The 15122-nt window shown below is 34.0% G+C and overlaps 1 protein-coding gene across 5 annotated transcripts in view; it reads left to right on the forward strand.

Moving 5' to 3' along the window:
* The window catches only part of WDR17 (WD repeat domain 17), a 116524-nt gene that overhangs the window by 97375 nt on the left and 4027 nt on the right, over positions 1-15122 (forward strand). For 4 of the 5 annotated variants that reach the window (XM_039468608.2, XM_039468610.2, XM_074396655.1 and 1 more), the window contains 7 exons: positions 2357-2377; positions 4631-4742; positions 9194-9335; positions 10095-10197; positions 11148-11249; positions 13223-13321; positions 13641-13824. In XM_039468608.2, coding sequence (XP_039324542.1) covers positions 2357-2377; positions 4631-4742; positions 9194-9335; positions 10095-10197; positions 11148-11249; positions 13223-13321; positions 13641-13824 — 763 coding nt within the window. The remainder of the gene's footprint in view (positions 1-2356; positions 2378-4630; positions 4743-9193; positions 9336-10094; positions 10198-11147; positions 11250-13222; positions 13322-13640; positions 13825-15122) is intronic. The other variant, XM_039468609.2, reaches the window with a different exon arrangement.

Here is a 15122-nt window from a genome sequence, read left to right on the forward strand (position 1 = left end):
ATCCAGAGCAAAGCAATTCTATATCTGCAGAGTCCTGGCCTTAAGTCAGACAATCCATTAGTACGGAGGTTCTATTAGGAAAGAAGTGATTCTGTATTTCAGTAGATGTTTATCGAATAAAGATTATTTTAGATTTTTATCCTTTTTTCTCTCAAATACTTAGGACCTCAAGAGGTTTCTGAATTAATTTGTTTATCAGGAGTATGACCTTTTCCCATTACAAATCCCATGCACGCACACACCCCACCCTTAAGATGGAGCTATACAGATGACTATAACTATTGAACACTATAATTGGTAATGATAATAATGAATGCTAACTAACACTTCTATACTGCTTACTCTGTGCCAAGCACTATGTTAAGTACTTTATATGTAAAAATTCACTAGGTTCTATGTGGTAGCTTTTAATTTTCTTCAAGTCTCAGTAAGAAGCATAGCCAAGATTCAAAGCTACATAAATCGGCTCTGAAGTTTGCATTCCTAGGTATCAGACTATTCAGGGTGAGCATCCCTAATCCAAAAATCCAAAATCCAAAATGCTCCAAAATCCAAAACTTTTCAGGTGTTGACATGAGACTACAAGTGGAAGATTCCTTGCATAAGTACACAAAAAAGTACTTAATGCACAAATTATTAAAAATATTGTATAAGATCACCTTCAGTCTGTTTGCATAAGGTATATATGAAACATAGCCTTGGGTCCCATCCCTTAGATATCTTACTATGTATATGCAAATGTTCTAAAATCTAAAAAAGTCTGAAATCTGAAACACTTTTGGTCCCAAGCATTTCAGATGAAGGATACCCAACCTGTATCACTTCCTTATTTGGAGCTAACTCGGAAGAAGAGCAACCTTGCAGTCTTCTTTTTTGTCTGAATCTGAAGGTCTTATAGTGAATCAGGAATTTCAGAGTTGTTTTAATTTTTACTTATATCTTACATTAATGTAAGTGTTGCCTTCCCCCACTAAAATGTAATAGTACTCTACCATCAGTTGTAGACTTCAGTGTATTTAATGGTGAGTCTCCTCTGAGACAATCTAGTTATCCCTCTGTCAAGAACTAAAATAGTCAGTTACATAGAGACTTGCCTTCATCTCAAAGCATTAATTCTAATTCAAATTATTTGTTCAGGAACGTGGCTGACTTTATGCTAAAATTTATCATCAAATGAAAGGGGATTTATTTTTAAAAAGTGAAGGTAAAAAGCACAGTGGTTCATGCCTGTAATGCCAGCACTTTGGGAGGCCAAGGCGAGTGTATCAACTGAGGTCAGGCAATCAAAGCCAGCCTGGCAAACATGGTGAAACACCATCTCTACTAAAAATGCAAAAAAAAAAAAAAATTAGCCAAGCATGGCAGTGGGCACCTGTAATCCCAGCTACTCGGGAGGCTGAGGCAGGAGAATCACTTGAACTCAAGAGGTGGATGTTGCAGTGAGCCAAGATCACAACACTGCACTCCAGCCTTGGCAACGAGAATGAAGCTTTGTAAGAAGAAGAAAAGGAGGAGGAGGAGGAGGAGGAGGAGGAGGAGGAGGAGGAGGAGGAGGATGGGGGGAGGAGGGGGAGGGGAGGGGAGAGGGGGAGGGGGAGGGGAAGGGGAGGAGGAGAAAAAAAAAAGACAGCGAAAGAGAAATACAGTATGCAGTTGACCCTTGCATAATATGATGGTTAGGCATGCTAACCCCCCCTCAAGCAGTCCAAAATCCATCTGTAACTTCCAACTCCCTCAAAACTTAACTACTAATAGCCTACTGTTGACTGGAAGCCTTACTGATAACATTAACATCCAATTAAAACCTATTTTGTATCCTGTATGTATTACTATATTCTTACAATAAAGTAAATTGGAGAACAGAAAATGCTATTAAGAAAATTGTAAGGAAGAGAAATCGATTTATTATTCATTAAATGGAAGTGGGTCGTAATAAAAGTTTTCATCCTCATTGTCTTCATACTGAGTTCAAACCCATTTTGTAACATCATATGTTACATAATATGATTAAACATTTTTCAATTCCCTATGTCTTAGTTACTTTTAAGAAAAAACAAACTTATTTCTTGTGACTCCCCTACCCCAAGAGTTCTTTTTTAATATATCCATAGATATGTGTACCAGAATCCAGGAAACAATTTAAATATGGTACTGATTAGCTTTATTTTCAGGAGAAATCTGTAATCCTCATGGCTGTTAGTAGAGTTGCACAGATTTTGAAAAGATAGCTATATGATTTATAAAGAATGTGCATAATTTTTAAACATTTCATGTTTTTTACATTTACTGGTAAAATCTGTTTCTTCTTGATGTTCATCATATAATCATGGTATTCATATTTAATATTTTCTTTTAGCTTTCCATCTGTTGGATACAGGTATTATCTACTTTTATTTAAAAACATGTTCATTTAAAAATTTATGCATGCCTTTATTTTATAACTTGAATACTATCTCTATATTAAGAAATATTTATTAACTATTTTCACATCGTTTTATGGCCAATTCATATACTACATACCATATATGGTATGCCAATTCACATACCATAATTTTATATGCTATAATTCATAGCCCATGAAACCTGACTATGAAGTAATGAGAAAAGTTCCTATAATCACTCATGATTTTATAGTTAAAAGTTATACAATAAATGAACTGTGACTTTGTGCAATACCAAATAATGGCTAAGTCAGCTAAGCAGAATAAAATACCTGTTCTGATAGTGAAATTTTAGATTTTAGATCATTTGATTGGTCTATTTCATTTTTATATGTACATTTCTCCCTATTCATGTACTGAATTCTCAAAAAAGAGTGAATATGATTAAATGTTGAAGGAAATTAACTGGTTTTGCTGCAAATTTCACTGTATAAAGACATAATTCTACATTAAGAATGTCAGATTTTGTCTACAGTTCATTGATGTTTGAATAGAATTTTAGCACAGCTATTTTATATACAGTAAACGCAAATGATAATTTCTATATTTTCATGGACATTATTTAAAACTGTTATTAAATTTTGATAGAAAGAAACACATGATGTCATTTATACATTTTAGCAAGAACAGCTAAACTACTCTAATTTGGAACCTGCCCAATGTAACAGAAAATGTAGCAGTTTTGAAAGATATTATGTATAACTTTTAAATGGCTAGAGGAAAATAATATGAAAAATTATTGTAATCTTTTGGCAATTCTCTTGACATTATCTAGAAAATTGTTAGTAAAATGTCAAATTATCAAAATATTTTATGTAAAAAACTTCACTAAAGTTTTTTTTATTCTAAAAACATCAAAGTAAGCCTCAGTTAAAATGTTACTATCCTGATAGTTTGTGATTTTTTTTTTAGTAAAATTTTGGATTTCACACCAGAGGTTGCAAATTATCTCTATTCCTATTCAATATTCATTATATTCTTAATTAAGCACCTCATAAATTTTAAAAAAGAATTGATTTACTTAAATGACTGATGTAGATTTTACCGACATCTTCACAAAGAAGGTAAAATAGGCTTTTACTCTCAGAGGCCCCAGCTTAGGGCTTTATAAATTCTCATGTGAAATATCACCTTATTCTAATGTCACCTATTCTGTATGGCTATACATCAATTTTTTAAAAACAGAATATCTTCAATTATTGAAAGTTAAGTTCTCAGTTATAATGCATGCCTCCAAAAACTCCTCACCTAGTGATTTTAAGAGGATTTTACAGAAAATATTTTAATATAAATCTTCTAAGTACATACCATTTTATATTTTTAAAAGCCTTAAGTGTTTTATTCCATTGATTGAATCTTTAAAAAGTAAATAGGCCAGAATTGGTGGCTCATGCCTGTAATCCCAACACTTTCGGAGGCCAAGGTTGGTGGATCGCTTGAAGCCAGGAGTTTAAGATCAGCCTGGCCAACATGGTGAAACCCCATCTCTACTAAAAATACAAAAATTGGCCGGGCATGGTAGCACACACCTGTGATCCCAGCTAGCAGGGAAGCGAAGGCTCAAGATTACTTGAACCCAAGAGGCAAAGGTGAGCTGAGATCCTGCCACTGCATTCCAGCCTGGGTGACAGAGGGAATAAGAGTATGCCTCAAAAGAAAAAAAAAAAAAAAGTAAATAAGAAAACCACATTTTTATCTTTAATTTCTATTTATTGTTTAAGAAATAAGTGGGATACCAAAATTAGGAACTTAACTCAATATTCCACTGGTTTCATTGATCTAGCTAATACAATTTTTCAATATTGACAGGCATAACAAAAGTTGATGAGAGTTAATTTTCACAATGTTTGCTTTGTAATTCACTTCAAAGCACATATTCAAAACTACTTAGTTGATTAGAGAATTATTCAGTAATAATAAAATTAATTACAAGTATGTTAAGACTCATATATGTAAAGTTTAGGTTTTTTAATATTTAGGAATTTATAAATACATTTGTCTTTCATGACCTTTGGTTTGGGCAATCTGCATTTAAAGTAGTTCCCTAAGTACGTAGGTAATTAGTAATGTTTTCACAAATGGAAAAGCAAGAGCAGCATATTATGTGAATTTCCTTTCTTTGAGATAGTTATGAATGTGATTTTTAGAACGTTTCCTCAGTGAAGTATCTCCTTTTGTTATGTTAACAGGAATTTGGCAGCCGATCTTCTCCTGATGATTCCTGATAATGAACTACATTTAATAAAACTCTGTGCTTTCTACCCAGGGTGTACTGAAGAGATAAATGACCTTCACGATAAGGTATGCTGATGATATCAAATACTGTGGTTTGGAATGCAGTGCTATGATGATTATTTTTTTTTTATTTTACTTTAAGTTCTGGAGCACATGTGCAGATCTTGCAGGATTGTTACATAGGTATACATGCATGTGTTACATAGGTATACACATGCCATAGTGGTTTGCTGCCTCCATTCCCCCCCACACCTTAACTTACATTAGGTATCTCTCCTAATGTTATCCCTCCCCAATCTCTCCACTCCCTGCTTTCCCTCCCCTAGACAACAGCCCCTAACAGACTCCAGCGTGTGATGTTCCCCTCCCTGTGTGCACATGTTCTCATTGTTCAACACCCACTTATGAGTGAAAACATGCAGTGTTTGGTTTTCTGTTCTTTTGTCAGTTTGCTGAGAATGATGGTTTCTAGATTAATGCATGTCCCTGCAAAGGACATGAACTCATCGTTTTTTATGACTGCATAGTATTCCATGGTATATATGTGCCACATTTTCCTTGTCCAGTCTATCTTCAATGGGCATTTGGGTTGGTTCCTAGTCTTTGCTATTGTAAACAGTGCTGCAGTGAACATATGTGTACATGTGTCTTTATAATAGAACAATTTATAATCCTTTGGGTATATACCCAATAATGGGGTTGCTGGGTTAAATGGTATTTCTATTTCCAGATCCTTGAGGAATTGCCACACTGTCTTCCACAATGGTTGAACTAATTTACACTCCCACCAACAGTGTAAAAGTGTTCCTATTTCTCCACATCCTGTCCGACATCTGTTGTCTCCAGATATTTTAATGATCGCCATTCTAACTGGTGTGAGATGGTATCTCAATGTGGTATTGCCTAGGTTTTCCTCTAGGGTTTTTATTGTATTAGCTCTTATGTTTAAATCTTTAATTCATCTGGAGTTAATTTTTATATAAGGTGTAAGGAAGGAGTCCGGTTTCAGCTTTCTGTACATGGCTAGCCAGTTTTCCCAACACCATTTATTAACTAATTATAGGTTTAAGCAAACAGAGATGCCTGCAGATAAACAAATGTATGGTGCCTTTGGGATACCTTTAAGTACAACAAAAATGGTAAGAATAAGAAGTAACATTTATTGAACTTCTGCTAAGTGCTTGGCACTCTTCTAAATCTTTATGTATATTTGTGTCTTCGTTCTCATAAAACGTTGAAAAGCAAGGGATAATTATACAAAGAAAACTCAGAGATGGTAAGGAACTTGCCCAAATTACTTAGTGGTGGAGTGAGAATTTCAACTGCAGCCAGTCTAACTCCAAATCCCAAGTGTTTTCCACTGTACACTTTGCATCTTGAAGTATGTTGTAGGATAACTTTTTAAAATAGACAGCTTAGGATCCTTAAAAGAATTAATGAAATATAATGAAATTTACATGCATTTTTCTAAAGTGCTTTAAAAATACATATTTGCAGAATGTAGGAATCCATGCATCAATATTATATGTGAAAACCAAAATTTCAGTAGAAGATTATTTATATTAAATTATAGTACATTTCTATATTTCAGTGCTATTAATCTATTAAAAATCATGAAGCTCTATTTTTATTGACATGAATATATGGTTATGAAACATTTAAATAGAAAGCAGATCACAAAACTATGCATAGGCCATATGATTTTGGTTTGAAAATAACTGTGAATGTACATATTTGTTTTGTTTATAGCATATTTAGGAAGATACCTACAATTTCTTTTAAGAAAATGATGAGATATAAGTAATATTTTCTCATCTTGAACTTCTAAAATAACGAAGTTTTGTTTCACTTATTTGAACCTTGATTTTTTTATGCCTAGTGAGTGAGTAGCCCTATTCATTAGCAGCAGATATTTATTGAGTATTGTATTAATACAGATTGGCCAAAAGTGTGTGTGAGAGAGAATGTATAGATGGATATGTGTATGTGAATGTGTTTGTGTTGAGAAAGGGAAAATACTTGTGAATGGATAAATGTCCAAAGTTACAAGTGGGTTATGAGATGATAGGATATTTTAACTACTTTATATGCTTTGTAGTCTGTGAATTATTTGTTTTTAAAGCTATGCTTTTTTTTTAGCATAACAACTAAAAGCTATTTTATGTTGAAATTAAAATGCATTTGAAAGAAAGTGGGAGTTTTAAAATTATGCATTCTCTGGTAGTGTTTGCATGTACACTAACAGATATCCTCTGAGGCAGAAGGCACAGATGTTAATGTCAAGGCTCAGAGAGGCTAAATGACTTGTCTAAGCTTTAAGACTTAAGCTAATGACCTCACTTATTATTTTCAGATCTTAAAGATATTTCCATAAGTAAATGTTCTTAATTCAAATAATTTTATTTATATCATTTAGGACAACCTTAATAAGAAAACCACACTACTAATATTGGAAATATTTAGTAGTTGTACTGTTTTTTATTCCTATAAATTTTACTAACATTGTCAAACGACTTATTTTCTAGTGCAAGCTACACACAGTAGAAGAATTTATGCAGTTAGCTGAGACAGCTTTTAATGATAAGGCAAGAATATTATTCACCTCATGTTTCCATCACACATTCTAAAAGGACATAATTAGACTTTCTGGTCAGACTTCCCTTATTACTTTTTAGAAAGACTAGTGAGTAGGTGTAAAGGTGTTAATAACTCTGAACAGTTTCACAAGTACAGATGCTCCTCAACTTACTATGGAGTTACAATGGATAAACTGATCATAAGTTGAAAATATTCTAAGTCAAAAATGTGTTTAACACACCTCACCTACCAAACATCGTAGCTTAACCTAGCCTCCCTTAAATGTACTCAGAACACTTAGATTAGCCGACAGTTGGACAAAGTCATCTAACACAAAGCCTATTTTATAAAAATAATACCTTATGTAATTCATTAAATACTGTAATAAAAGTAAAAAACAGGGCCAGGCACGGTGGCTCACGCCTGTAATCCCAGCACTTTGGGAGGCCGAGGCGGGTGGATCACGAGGTCGAGAGATCGAGACCATCCTGGTCAATATGGTGAAACCCCGTCTCTACTAAAAATACACAAATTAGCTGGACGTGGTGGTGCCTGCCTGTAATCCCAGCCCGGGAGGCTGAGGCAGGAGAATTGCTTGAACCCAGGAGGCGGAGGTTGCGGTGAGCTGAGATTACGCCACTGCACTCCAGCCTGGGTAACAAGAGCGAAACTCCGTCTCAAAAAAAAAAAAAAAAAACAGAATGGTTGTGTGGGTATTCAAAGCACAGTTTCTACTGAATGCATGTCACTTTCACACTACCATAAAGTCAAAACATAAGTTGGGGACTATCAGTAACACTAAAAACTATATATTCACATGTGCCATTTACTTATATAACAACTTTTAGAATTTTTAATGATATAGGATAAAAATTACAAGGATGATCATCTTACCCTTCTTCTTATATTTGAAAATGAAATTTAAATGGGAGTCATTTTTTATTCCCTCTATGCTGTGAGCATTTACCAAGGTGAAGAACGTATGTTTCTATCTAGCCAAGCACAGTACCTACCATGTAGTAGTTGCTTAGTAAAGAACTGGCATTTCATGAGTAAGGATGGGGAAACAATATGAAATGTTATATATATGAGATCCCCTTAATTCAGTCCGTTGTAATTTTTTTGAGAGAGAGATTGAGATGTAAAATGTTCGTTTTACCTAATTTTTAAACAATAAATATGAAATGAATGCATTAATAAATTGAAACAAACCATGAAATTATTTATCGACATTGTTTACAAACTTACAATTACAAACACATCAGAACTGTTATAAAAGGTAACTTATTGATTACCTACATTATATGGAAGCAGACCAAATTACTTGAGGGAGGATCAGAGTCTCAATTTTAACAACAACAACAAAAAATTTAATGGGGAATGTGGCTTTTTATTTTATAGTAATGAAATTATTTCATGGCATTTCAAAATGTCAAAGCTAAAAACTTTTAGAGCTTCTACATTTTTTGTGTCTCTGAAATAAGGTTGCTTTGTTTCAAAAGCCAAGTGAAGTTAAATTAGAATGTAGAGGACATGTAATAATGCACACCGTTTATATTTGGTGCATTTAATGTAGTTTTTGATAATGATCAATATATTTTTTCTAACATAATTAATCTCATCATTTGGGTGTTATATTGCATTTATGGGTGCTAATTCCAGTATCACAATCAGGACAATTTATTTTTATTTCTTGTATTAGATATTCATGTGATGGTAAACTACTGACTCATTAGCTAATATCCCCTCTTACTGTTTTTAGATCTTAAAGGTATTTCCATAAATATATTCTCTTAATTCAAGTAATTTCATTTACATCCATTTTAGACAACTTTAATAAGAAAACCATACTAGGAAAATTGAAAGTATTTTGTACTTACACTATTGTTTTTATCCCTGTGAATTTTAGTAACATTATTTTCAAATCAATTATTTTCTAGTGTAAGCTACCCACAGTCGAAGAATGTATGCAGTTAGCTGAGACAGCCCATGTAGATGACAATATCTTTGAAACTGTAAAATATTACTTGTTAAGTCAAGAACCTGAAAAAGCCCTTCCTATTGGTATTAGCTTTGTTAAAGGTAAGTTTTTAGTTGGTAGTATAATTTAAAATATACTCATTTATTTGATCTTTGTATTCATATTAATGATTGTTTTACTTCATTTTTTCATTGCTATAAATACCTGAGGCTGGGTAATTCATAAAGAAAATAGATTTATTGGCTCATGGTTCTGCAGGCTGTACAAGAAGCATGACACTGGCATCTGCTCAGCTTCTGGTGAGGCCTCAGGAAACTTTTAGTCATGGCAGAAGGTGATACATGAGCAAGCATATCACTTGGTGAGAGCAGCAGCAGAGAGAAGAGAGGAAGTGAGAGAAAGAGAGAGAGGGAGGGAGGTGCCACACTCTTAAACAACCAGATCTTGTGTGGACTCAGAACAAGAACTCACTCACTCATTACCAAGGGGATTGCACTAAGAAACTCTTAAGGAATCCACCTCCATAATCCAAACACCTCCTCATTCCAACACTGGGGATTACATTTCAACATGAGCTCTGGAGAGGACAAACATCCAAACTATATCAATGATCAGCCTTAAAACCAAGAACTAGTCATCCTAAATAAAAAGGAGAGTGATACTGATGTGAAATATGGCATCTCTTCCAATTTTATGGTATGGGGTCCTGAGAGAGGATGAACAGGAAAATACTTGTGATCTAGAAGATAAAAGGTAGGTAGGACTGACTGACAGAAAATTAATTATATAAGTTAAAAAATGGAGGAATAAATTTTCAGACTATTATTTAATGAATCTTTCATCTGGTTTCATTTTTCCAGAACACATCAGTAGTTCAGACTGGACTTTGGATACCATATACCCTGTTCTTGACCTATTGAGCTATATTCGTACTGAAAAATTACTCTTGCATACATATACTGAGTGAGTACTTTTCTGCAACATGTATAAGTAAATCTATGTGATATTTTAAAGTGGCTCCATTGTTTTTGGTATTCAGATGAAGGAATAGGATTATCTTGGACAGGTAGCTACACTTGTAGAAAAATTGTATTTTTGTTATATTTTTAAGAAAAAATATAGAGGTCAACTTGAAACAGAATATTAAATATTAGTGGTCCCATTTAATAATATCAGGTACATGTATGTTTGTATATATATGTACACACACATACACACCTGGTTTAAAGAAACCAGGTTCAAAGCTTTGGACATCAAATCCTTAAGAAACTCATGGTCATGTTCATTAAACATCCATTGTGTGCAAAGCATCATCCTGGGCTTGAGGGGAGAAAGTAAAAGTGCTAGAAAGTAGAAAATAGTCACCATCCCTGGATTTAAGTACCATTTAAAGACACTGTTATCTATATAACTAAAGCCTTCAGAGACTCTTGTACAATTTACAAAAGAGGCTTGGGGCTCTTTTTGTTTTAAAGCCTATATGGAGAAAATGATGCAGTAGCCTGGGAAACTGGCTAATTCCCTTAGCAAGAACTGGAGAAGACATTCTTTACCCTTTCCTAGAGTCTACATGGTACTCCAGAAATCCCTCCATCTGACCAAAGGAGTTAATTAGGGATAAATTACATAAAGAAACAGCTCAGAAATAGAGAAAAAACAAGCAGGCAAGAGTTAAATACTATTTAAAGACCCTTATTTTATATTATAATTGATGATGTAGCATAAATGTCTGACTAAGAATTAGGAAGTGATGAATAAATCATTTTTCTTGAGTTTAGAAAATTTTCTAAACATATATTGCCATAAATGTCACCTTTCAGAATATAGAGATACAAGTACATGAACTGTGTGTCAGAGTAATGATCTATGCTTCAAATCGTGGAATTTACAGAAATAAATATACTCTCTTTTAGAGCTCGAAATGAGTTGCTAATACTATGTGGTTACATTGGTGCATTATTGGCTATCAGAAGGCAGTACCAAAGCATTGTTCCAGCGCTTTATGAGTACACGAGGTAAAAAAGGTTTTTTTCTTCCATCATGACATTAGAGCAATTTCTTTCACTAAGATGAATAGTCTCTAAGTGGATTATAGAAAGTATCAAATATGTTATTATAAGTATCATATATTTACTCAGCATGTGCTTTATAATAAAGCAGCACATAAATTCGGGATGCATTAGGTGTGAATAATAAAAATTCTGTTACTAGCTTAAATTCCTAGGGTTTATTGGTCTTTTATATCAAGACACTTGAGATAAGCATTCTAGGGTTGTTACTCCTGTGCAGTGATTTCATCAATGACCTGACACTCCCTTCTTTCCACTCTGACATTTTTGGATTATTTCCTCTTGCTTGAGTATCCACGGTTACAAGATAGATGCTAGCCCTCTATGAAATATGACTACATGCTAAGAAGGAAAAAGAGGTAAGAGTGAAAGATAGAGAGCACAAGGGACTTTTCCTGGCAAGACCATGTTATTCAGGAAGGAAAGTCCTCCTTAGGATTTTATGCCCACATCTCACTAAAAGAAAATAGGAAACTGGATGTTTTAGCTTTTCAATCTCTACAGCAGAAAAAGCAAAGTAAAGGGAGTTTTTGAGTAGCAGATTACTTACTATTTTAATATTTTATATTCAGTGATAACCTATTAGCCATACTCCCACATTTTCTAACAACTTGTTTAACTTCAGCCCTTGTACTTAAAACTTCTTATACTATAAAATAAATTCACAGCGCCTTCCATAAAAACGTACTTCCAAGTCTAGTAGTTAGCTTTGTGGCTTAGTAGGTGACCATTCTAACAATGCAGAGGTCTGTGGTTCAGCAGTTTCTGAGTTCATAGGTGGCAGGGGATTCTGAGAGAAACAGGCTTTCTCATTCCTAACTTCTCCCTATTGTGAAGGTGAAACACTAACTGTCACCTAGTGAAAATAAGGAATAATATGGAATTAATACTATCAGCATGCTCAGGGAAAAATCTCTTTCTACATAGGTGGCATAACCAAAATTGGAAAGATCATTTAACAATATTAAAAGATATTATAGGAGCAATAGGATATATCACATCGAAGTAAAATAATGAAGTATGTTCAGATATATATAATAATAAAAGTAAAGAGAAAAATTCTTAACTAAGCATTAAATTCATATCAAAAAGAAAAAGAATGGTTTTTATTTGCAAGGGAAGAGAGACCTGAGAGAATGTGACTAAGTTTAGGGAATGTGTTAGCTTAGAAAGAGAAATTAATAATGTCCTAATATTAAAGAATTTATCTTCTCTTACAATTCCATCTTTGTTTTCTTGCTGCTTATGGTTATTTTCCTAACCGACTAAAGATATGATTCCCCAAAGTTTCATTCTCTCCTCCTCTGCTTTCGTTTTTCCTCCTCTCCATCCCACTCTACTCCTGCGACTCCACACTCTCCCCTCTCCTTTCTATACTGTGTCCTTCAGAAACCTCACCACTTTTTAGCTTCACCTATCACCTCTATGGAAGTAACTCAGTGTTATTCAGGCAGAGCCTACTCTTCAAGCTCCTATGTGTATATTCAACAGTTTGCTAAACTCCAGCCTGAAAGTCTGTATGCTCAGAATTCAAATCATCTTTCTTCTCAAACCTACTCCTCCTGTGTTCTGTCATTCAAGATTAAATGATCAGGGTCATGGTTAAGTGTTCTCTCTCACTGTGGCATCAGGTGACTTGTCCAACCATTCTCTATACATTATGCAGTTCATTTATTCATCTACTCACTCAGTTACTCATCCACCCAATGTTTATTGGATAGCTTTGACTTGCCAGGGACTCTGCTAAATATACAGATAAGCATGTACATGCATATACTAGAAAATATCCTATATTATGTTATATATAATGTATAATCTCTGTATACAGAAATATATAAATCTAAAATCCCATTTAATGTTTGCTTTTTCTGATATCTTAGTTTTGGTATCATATGTTAATTTCTTCTTCACACATTCAGTCAGCTATTAAAACGTCGGGAGGTGTCAGTACCTTTAAAAATTGAATATCTTTCTGAGGAATTGGATGCATGGAGAGCTTGTACACAGTCCACCAACAGGTGAGTAAATATGATATAAAACTTGGAATGCAGAAGGTATTTGATGTTATACACAAACTTGTTGGAACTATACATGTTCTCATTATTAATTTTAGCAAATAATGAATCTTGATTTGGTTTGACATATATACAGCAATAATTTACAATGCCATACTTTTCTGCCATTAAGTTCCTTTGTTTTACTATAAATTAAGTCTAAAAGTCATTTGCCTTCATAAGTAAAGGGGAACTAAATAATCATCAGGAATAATTTCTAATCTAAACGTGAAAAATTCTATAATTCTACAAAATGAAATTTTGACATCTGTTGAAAATATAGATCATTAGAAGATTCTCCGTATACACCCCCTTCTGATTCACAAAGAATGGTTTATGCAACTTTATTAAAGAGACTAAAAGAAGAGTCACTGAAAGGAATTATTGGACCAGACTACGTCACTGGATCAAATCTTCCAAGTCATTCTGATATTCACATTTCTTGTCTTACAGGATTAAAAATCCAGGTAAAGCCTAATGTCAGGCATAACAGGTGTATTACACCATTTTCATTTGTTTACTTTTTCAAATGTTATCTTAAAATAAGCCTAATTTGGGTGAAAGTAGGTAATTTAGGACTGGGGCCCAGTAAGAAAATATTACCTGTAGTGCTTCCATAGTTAGTAACAAGTGACCTCTTTCTGCTTAAAATAAATTCAGATACAATCATTGTACTGACTGATACCATAGAAGCAATTCATGTCCTAAGTACACTTGGTAACAAATGATATGTATACTTTATAACAACCACGTTTGAAAATACATACAGGTCATATCCGGAGGGAAATAAATAAGGAAGACAAAGCAACAGTCAGCAACAGATGATTATATCACAGTAGACTACATTAACTTGCTAGTCACTATCCGTGATGAATAAATATGAAGTAATTTAAAACTGAGAGATGTATATTATATTGTTACTATAATGTGCATGTTCTTATGTTGAGTTATCGACCTTTTCAGCAATTAAAAATTATTGGAATCAATCATGAGGGATGTCTAATTGCCAAAGATTAGACAACAAATGTACAATCAAATTAATGATGATGAACGAGGCCAGAGCCTCCCAACAGGACCCAGGGGTGCCATTATCTCTAAGAAATAGAGAAGTCTTTATCATCTTAGAGCCAGGACTAGTTGTAGGTGTCTCCATGAACAAAACCAAATCCCCTGCAATGCAGATTGAGACTAGGTAGGCCGGGCGCGGTGGCTCAAGCCTGTAATCCCAGCACTTTGGGAGGCCGAGGCGGGTGGATCACGAGGTCAAGAGATCGAGACTAGGTATTAGACTAAAACATCCCCACCTCCCAATAATATACACATCTTATTGAAACAGATTCTTATGTATTTCTAATGTAATGTGAAAAGTTACATTACTGTAATGCTCACATGCTAGGCCAATGAAGAAGGTAGGTTTTGGCATAGCCACCCAAAATAAATGAAAAAGCTGGATACTGATATAAACCCTAACTATAGCTTAGCTTGCCACTGTAAGCTAGTTAAGTCTCAAAACGTAACGAGTATGTTCCAAAAGACAGGTCACAGAGTTTTATATACCTTTATTATCCATGTATGTTCAGAAATAAAGAACCAAATCAGGAAATTCAATAACTTTTAGTGAAGAACAAAAAACATCATGAAATTTTGGGGATATGTCATCAGTGCCATTCTCTGCCCTTCGTATACCATTTCTAGTACTTGGTCTCTTCACGTTTCTTTTCTCCATCTGACCTTGACCTAAAAGAAACATGAAGAGACCAAGTAC

This window comes from Saimiri boliviensis, chromosome 3 (genome assembly GCF_048565385.1).
Source record: "Saimiri boliviensis isolate mSaiBol1 chromosome 3, mSaiBol1.pri, whole genome shotgun sequence".
NCBI classification, from domain to species: domain Eukaryota; kingdom Metazoa; phylum Chordata; class Mammalia; order Primates; family Cebidae; genus Saimiri; species Saimiri boliviensis.